The following is a 7,534-nucleotide window of genomic DNA, read 5'->3' as shown; positions in this document are numbered from 1 at the left end:
ACCAACAATGATCAAGTATCATTGTAAGAATATTCGAGAACTGTTTGGACACAAGTATGATTTGGAAATGAGCAAGAATTCAGCTCTTCCTCGTTTCTAGGAATAAACAACATATGATTTAAGTGTTTGTTTCAAGAAAGTTATGGAATGTTCAACTCATAGTATTTCCATTCTAACAAACATTACTATTCTGCCCAAGCTGGATACTCGTTGATTTTGACATCATAGACGAGAGGAAGCATTCCAAATGTAATGAGCATGATGATGATAACGGCAATGACTGTCGTTATAGCACCTGCCTTCACCATATCCAACATTGTGAGTCTCTTCGAAGTAAAGACAACCAAGTTTGGAGGTGTTCCAACAGGCAATAAGAAGGCACACGAACAAGCGATTGCAACAGGAACCATAAGCAGAAGCGGGTTGATACGAGTCTGTTGAGCAATACCGACCATCACAGGCAACAAGATATTGGCTGTAGCCGTGTTCGAAGTGAAGGAGGTCAGAATACACACAACGAATGTGATGCAGAGAATAGCCACGAAGCGAGGCCATGATCCCATTCCTCGAAGCTTCTCACCAATCCATACCGAAAGACCGGAGTCCGTACAAGCTGACGCCAATGCGAAGCCACCTCCGAAGAGAAGGACAAGATCCCAAGGCATTTCTTTAGCCGTGTTCCAGGTAAGAATAGTAGCTTCATCATTCTCAGTCAATGTGCGATTGAGTGACTTCTTAGTAGGGATAAAGAACAGGCAGAGCACAACCAACATACCCACAGTAGCATCACTCAAATAGCTCTTTATTTTGGCACCAAAAATATTGCTCCAACCAGGAATTACGCCCAAATCTGCACGGAACAGCCACAGAAGAGCCACAATAACAAATGCAATGAACACCACTTTCTCTTCATATGAAGCCTTTCCAAGCTTCTTATATTCTCCCTTACAATAACCAGGATCGATTCGGAGTTCCTTCTCTGAAGGACAGTAGAAGATAGCGAAGTACAACCACAGAAGAATGAAGAACAAGAAATTCGAAGGCAGTACAGCAACCATCCAAGAGGAGAATGTGATTTCAGGAGCACTATTAGGATCTGTGGCGTTGTGAGGGAAACGAGTTCGGAAGACTTCACTGAATGTCATATTTGGAGGAGTACCAATCAGAGTAGCAAAGCCACCTACATTACAAGAAAATGCAATACCAATCATAACAGCCTTTGAGAAGGAAGCAAGTTTCTTCTTACCATAGTGATCTTCAAGAGTTTCAACAAGAGCCGTAATATTAGCTACCATCATGAGAGCAGCTGCCGTGTTGGAGATCCACATCGACAAGAACCAAGCTGCAAACATGACACCAAAGAGAATTGAACGAGGACGCTCAAAACATGAAGTGATTGCCAAGGCAATTCGATAATGAAGATTCCACTTCTCCATAGCAAGGGAGATCAAAAAGCCCGACATGAACATGAATATCGTATCATTGAAATACTGTGAAGAAATCGATTTGGCTGATGACACACCAAGCAAAGGACATAAAACTACAGGGAATAAAGCTGTTACAGACAATGGAAGGATTTCAGTTACCCAACAAGTTGCCATGATAACAAGAATTCCCAAGGTTTTTTGAATTGAACTATTGTCGGGATCCAAAGGAATGAACATCAATATGATGCCACAAAGTACACCTATGATTGTACCGATCACAGAGGGTCGCTTAAATACGTCACCCCAGGTCGAAGGCTTCGATTTCGATTCTTCCTCCATCATGGTTGATCCCTTCTTAATGATTGTAGGGAGCAATGTAGGATCCATCTCGCTATAGAAACTACCACTCTTTGATCCTGGTGCTTTGTCACCCTTACCATATACGCTACGTCTGACAGTCTACTATAATAACATACCTTCCAGCCTGGGAAAGATTCTTTGCACCTAGAGCGATAACATCCTACATCATTACTCTCTTTCCAAACATGTACTATTGCACTTGGGTGTTTCTCTACTTGCACGGTAGTGTCCTTTTCAATAGTTTGCATCTCAATAGTCGCTAGTAGGTTAAACGACTTGACCACAACCTACCAGGACTACTACCTACAGCTGTGTTTTTCGGCTGTTGATCCTCACTATTGGTATTCATTGAGAAAAAGAATGAATGGAAAGGGATCAAAGGTGATGTCCAGTGGGTCTTTGATTATCAACAAACCAATTGCTGTACACACTCTGAGAAGGATTGTTGTGGAACCTGCTTTATGAGTGAATCCATGGTAGAGTTGCTGAGCAGAATTCCTATACCATGGGAGGATTTGACAAGTTGCAAAGGAGAATCAATGGTCAACACAATTCGTGTACAGATATAACAAACAGTTGTATGTATCTGATAATGCAAACCAAACCTGTTACTTTTGTTTATGAGTCTTCTTCTGCTCCACAAGTCTTTTTCTTCTTTCGAACATCATTTGGATCAAATCCTTGTTCTGTTGAACCGTACACAGCCCAGGCCTACAATAACCAAACGATCACAATCTGTACAGGAGTTTCAATCGAGTAATCTAAGGCATCAAACGGAGTTCCATCTTTCTTCCATTTTGCATACAGTTCCTGGAACCTATCAATCACAAAACAAGAAGAATTCAACTTATCAAAATCGATCCATGTATGCCAGACACCATTGTAGAAGAATTTCTTATGTGTAAGAAGGACAGAACAACTATGTTCATGTTCGCATGAGATTTCATAATCATCCAAAAGAGCATTCAGTTTCTGAGCATAGTCCACCACCTATCATCAACTCCACTCATAGGATCTACTTCAGAGTACCATGGACAATTAGCCATAGTTAACATACAACCTTGACCACTGAAGGTCATTCCTTTGAGTTCAACAAATGATGGACAACTCGCCTTCACAAACTTACTCACTCCTTCAACATCCTATGATTCATTCACACACATTACTTCTACTTCCATGTTATATCCTTTCACAAGAGTTAATCGTAACACTGTACGTTCTTTCTATTCTCATTTCTCTCACAGACACTCCTACTCGATCATGAACTGCCTCTACACAAGAATTGAACCGTTCCCAGTAGTCACGGAATAAGGGTCGATCTAACTTCTTCAATCCTTCTTTCGTACTTCCGTCCAACGAGATATAGAACTGAGTGACAGGAGGAACACGACGAATCTCCTCTGGGAACTGAGCATTGGTGACAAGGAATGATGAAGTCCCATGTCTAGTGATGAGATAATCACATGACAGTACGAATGAAGGAGATCAATGAATTGATCAATGTGTGGATACATGATCGGTTCACCCACCAATGATAATGCACAATGTTTGAGAGCAAGAGCTTCATCAACTCGTTCACTCTTCACACCTTCACATCCAGCAAATTGACGAATGAGTCTCTATCCTTCATATCTCAGTTCTTTTCATACACGCTGATTGCTGACCATTCCTTCATACACCATCTCTGGCGAATCCACCTTCCATCGCCATGACCTTCCTGTTGGATTACTATGATGTCTCCAACAGAACAGACAGCGATTTGCACATGCTAATGAGGGTGTTGCTTCCATACACGAGGCACTATTAAGGCCATAGAAAGTGTGTTTGTAGCAAGCTCCATTCCCTCGCAGATGTGTCTTAGACCATCGACAGAGCTTCACAGCACTATGAGAACCAACTACAGCATAACCCTGCTTTGTCAAGATGGCTCTCTGTTCACGCGTAATCATTTCTTCACTCTTCTCCTTTACCAGATCCTCAACATCTCCCTCCAGAGCACGAGCCTCTATTGTTAATGGCATCATTCACATCAACTTGCTTCCTTTCGTTCCATTTCTTCTTTCTCTTCCAGTTCGCTATTCTTCATCTTTCTAGCAAATCCTTACCGTTCTTTCAACCAAACCTTCAGTTTGCGACGCGTTTTCATACTCACCAGACTCCGAAGACTATATCTCACTTCATTCATCGATACTAACTAACTAACAAGATTCTGCTTCACACCACTTTCAACACAGATCACTTCATCATTCAAGACTGTATTCTGCAGTAATTCCACAATCCAAACTGTGCTCAAATAACTCTATTCCTCATTCAAGAGGCCATCAAGAACCTTATCGATTGTACAGTGACCGAAATCATAACGAAGCAATTCTGATGCTCCAAGATTTGTCAAATCCATTTGTAGTGTATCGCTGTCATCATCATCCCAACAAATTCATACCAAACAATGCAATCGCCAGCTCCATCATAAAGAACCGAAACCTTCACATTCTTGAAGATGTCGTGACTTACACGATGATCAGCATCCAAATCCTGAATATACAACAAGAGTTCAGGATGAACGGAAGCCTAGCTAGTAATTCCCTCTCTATATATACATCTCGATCTTCACTATGCGTAAACAGGAAGAAAAGGAGATAATCAAACTGTCGGAGACTAGTCTAGGAGTCAATGACATTCATTTCCATAACATATTCCATTTTCTCGTTGAGATCGATGACCGAAACAGTCCACTGCAAGCCCAGCCTGATACTTTCATCCACAATCGACTTTACAGTCTCGAACTCTCGTTTTACCAACTCATCTTTTTTATCAAGTCTATTACATTCATTCTGCTTAAAATTTCCTACAAGAAAGCGACCTTCATGATTGTTGTCATTGTCCTGTCCGGTAATCAAAGTAGCAGGCTACAGGAAACGAATACAAGAAATAAATACTGTGAACAACTTGAACTAAGGAATCAGCTAGGATAACGAAAAACGGGTCGATTTCTGTCACCTTTCCAAACTCACTCAGTTCTTACTATCTTTATTCAATGTCTGCACCTGATCACTTGTATATGGTTCGTAGCCAGTTTTTTATAGGCAACTTTGAGGTAGGATGAGTTTGTTTGAGCTAAGAGAAAGACTTGCATTCAGGAAGCCAATCGTGTAACTACTACTAATGATGCAGAGAATTTGGAAAAGATGTACTACGTTTATCGTTCCATGATCGCTTTGGGTAAGAGCAAGGAGGTTCTTGCTGCAATTGATTCGAATCCAATGAAGACAGCTGAGCTGTCAGCAATTCAGATTCTCGCTCAGTACTTTGCTGATTCTTCTAGTCATGCTGAGTGTGTACAGAGAATTGGCTTGCTTCTGAACGAAGAGCTTGGAAATACTTCATTAGTGCGTATTATAGCCTGCACAATTTACAACAACGAGAATGACTATGAACATGCATATTTATCTGTGAAGAATGCCGAATCGATTGAAGAATTGTCTGTTCTTGTTTATACTCTGGTCAGAATGAATCGACCAGACAAGGCTTCTGGTGTGTATTCTCAGATGTGTAAGATTGATGAGGACCACATCCTCACACAACTGGCCAAAACATGGCTTAATTCGAATGGAGTAGGCGAAACTGTTATTGGTTGAACATAGGACAATGAGAAGATGAAAGAAAACACATATATCTATCGGGAAATTATGGATAAGTTGAATGAAAGCCCCATGTTAGTAACCAATTATCTGATGAGTGATCTACGTTGTGATAACCATGCATTGGATCCCGCTCAAGTGGAAAAGTGTTACAGTGGACTCTTGGATGAGTATGCGAAAGTAGGATCAGGTTGAAGAATCAATTTTAGAATAGTCGTGATGAATGTGTACTGCGTAATCTAGTGGTCGTATCGAGCATTCTTCACAAGCCCGAGGAGGAGATTGACAAGTACTTGAAAGAATTGGAAGAGGTGAATCCTGAGAATACAATGGTTGTAACAGCAAAGAATATGGTTACCCGTATGGGACAACTGGAGAAGGAATTTGCGTAGAAAGTGTTTGTTTGAAATCTACTGTCACCACATTGAAATTCCCGTGTTTGCGACTTCGTTCGTTTTTAGCAATATTCCACAAGATGTCGGCTGTAATGGATCCAAATGAATACCTATGGAAGAGTGAGGAACGAAAGATCCGAAAACCTCCCAGAACAGAGATTCATGTTGTCATTTCTGTCGTGTCTCATTGGAATAGGTTGGAATTGCCGGTCCTGTTGGTCAGTCATTCGGTGTGGTCGAGAAGAACTGGATCTGTCCGAAGTGCGGAAATAGCAACTTTGCAACTGGAAATTACTGTCACAATTGTCGAGAAAAGAAACCTCTTGGAGGAGGAGGTCTAATTATGGACACAGCCATGGTTCGAGACCAGGTTGGGAATTCGTAGTTTGTAGATAAGTCATAGGCAGGAGAAGCGTCCCAGTGGATGGAAGCAATCGATCCGAAATCCAATCTTCTCTATTACTTCAATACCGTGACTGGTCAGACACAGTGGCAACGACCCAAAGAAATGGGACCTGTTGCCTCAGGAACTGGTTGGTATGGTCGCGGTGCTCCAGGCGATGACCTCGTTATTGCATATGAAAAGCAAAACCGCCAATTTTTGAATCGTCCTGCACGTAAACAGGTAGAAACGATTGCAGCAAGTCATTCACGACGAGAAGGCAACAATGATTACAACATTTGGTATGGTCGTTATGTTGGCGACAACTGGAGTTATGGTTTGGAACAAGGTGAGCCTGCCACAACTCGGTGTAATGTTGCTCATGATGCTGGCTACACACGGGCTGATAAGGCTGCTCGAGAAGGAAAGGAGTGTTTCTTCTGCATTCACTTTGCTCGAGGTTGTTGTGCCAAAGGAAGTGAATGTGAATATTTCCACCGAATTCCAACTCCCGCAGATATGGCAAAGATTGATCTGTCACATGACTGTTTTGGTCGAGAACGGTTCGGAGGCCACCGCAAGGATATGGGTGGAATTGGTTCTATCAATGATGATTGTCGTACTCTCTATGTGGCTGGCCTCAAACGTCTCGATGGATATGATCTCAAAGAAGCTATCACTCGTCATTTCTCAGAGTGGGGTGAGATTGAGTTGGTGAATGTGATTTTCCGCTTGAGTATTGCTTTTGTGCGTTATCGAATGCGATGTGGAGCTGAATTTGCAAAGGTTGCTATGGCTGGACAAGCATTGGATCGAGAAGAAGTACTCAATATTCGTTGGGCTTTTGCTGATCCTAATCCCATTGCTAAGGAGTCAATTGTTCGTAGTAATAGGGATGCTCTCATTATCGGTTTACGTGCTCGTGGTATACAGTAGGGATAATATATTCATACAATAGTAGATTACAGGAGACAGGATATCAATATCCTGCTACTTACCAACCACAAACGGATCTTGATAATCAGAATCCAAATGCTCTTCCCAACACTACAGCTCAGTTTGATGAAGCTGCAGCACAAGGATATGGTGTATTAGAAAGTAAAAAGAAGTCAGATAAGAAGCCGTTTGTAGAGGTGAAAGAGTATCCGGCTGATGTATATGCTCAAGCGACTGATGCATTAGGCGATGATGAGATGGACGATGCGTTTACAGTGGATGGTTCAAAAACAGTTTCTAAATCGGATACTTCATTTCCTGTTTGTTAGAATCCCCGCGGTTCTGTTTAATTTTGTTGACTGTAGTTTTGGGTTTATGCAGATGGAGAAAAGTGAG

The 7,534-nt window shown here is 41.7% G+C and overlaps 4 protein-coding genes across 4 annotated transcripts; 2 read left to right on the top strand and 2 right to left on the bottom strand.

The window, feature by feature from the left end:
- Positions 1-185: 185 nt before the first annotated feature.
- JH06_2225 (anion transporter) lies at positions 186-2,136 on the bottom strand (the record flags this gene model as incomplete). The annotated part of the gene is made up of 5 exons (XM_014671818.1): positions 186-1,180; positions 1,205-1,872; positions 1,904-1,947; positions 1,979-2,062; positions 2,095-2,136. The coding sequence occupies 5 exons, from the start codon at positions 2,134-2,136 to the stop codon at positions 186-188; spliced, it is 1,833 nt and encodes a 610-aa protein (XP_014527304.1).
- A 269-nt stretch (positions 2,137-2,405) lies between these two features.
- On the bottom strand, positions 2,406-4,653 carry JH06_2224 (s-adenosyl-l-methionine-dependent tRNA 4-demethylwyosine synthase-like protein; the record flags this gene model as incomplete). Its single annotated transcript, XM_014671817.1, is given in 16 exon segments — positions 2,406-2,498; positions 2,514-2,604; positions 2,635-2,777; positions 2,807-2,929; positions 2,960-3,010; positions 3,042-3,231; positions 3,261-3,406; positions 3,437-3,792; positions 3,822-3,862; positions 3,893-3,981; positions 4,006-4,086; positions 4,117-4,198; positions 4,228-4,355; positions 4,385-4,447; positions 4,478-4,604; positions 4,637-4,653. 16 exon segments carry the CDS (start codon positions 4,651-4,653, stop codon positions 2,406-2,408), a joined length of 1,821 nt encoding a protein of 606 aa, XP_014527303.1.
- A 168-nt stretch (positions 4,654-4,821) lies between these two features.
- On the top strand, positions 4,822-5,817 carry JH06_2223 (coatomer subunit epsilon; the record flags this gene model as incomplete). The annotated part of the gene is given in 4 exon segments (XM_014671816.1): positions 4,822-4,881; positions 4,913-5,410; positions 5,429-5,605; positions 5,635-5,817. The coding sequence occupies 4 exon segments, from the start codon at positions 4,822-4,824 to the stop codon at positions 5,815-5,817; spliced, it is 918 nt and encodes a 305-aa protein (XP_014527302.1).
- Positions 5,818-5,900: 83 nt separating this feature from the next.
- Positions 5,901-7,467, top strand: JH06_2222 (pre-mRNA-splicing factor; the record flags this gene model as incomplete). Its single annotated transcript, XM_014671815.1, has 4 exons — positions 5,901-5,984; positions 6,017-6,190; positions 6,224-7,134; positions 7,164-7,467. The coding sequence occupies 4 exons, from the start codon at positions 5,901-5,903 to the stop codon at positions 7,465-7,467; spliced, it is 1,473 nt and encodes a 490-aa protein (XP_014527301.1).
- Between the last annotated feature and the right edge of the window lie 67 nt (positions 7,468-7,534).

This window comes from Blastocystis sp. subtype 4, assembly GCF_000743755.1.
Source record: "Blastocystis sp. subtype 4 strain WR1 chromosome Unknown seqid_0133, whole genome shotgun sequence".
In the NCBI taxonomy this organism is placed as follows: Eukaryota; class Bigyra; order Opalinata; family Blastocystidae; genus Blastocystis; species Blastocystis sp. subtype 4.
This window is presented reverse-complemented; position numbering and strand designations above follow the sequence as displayed.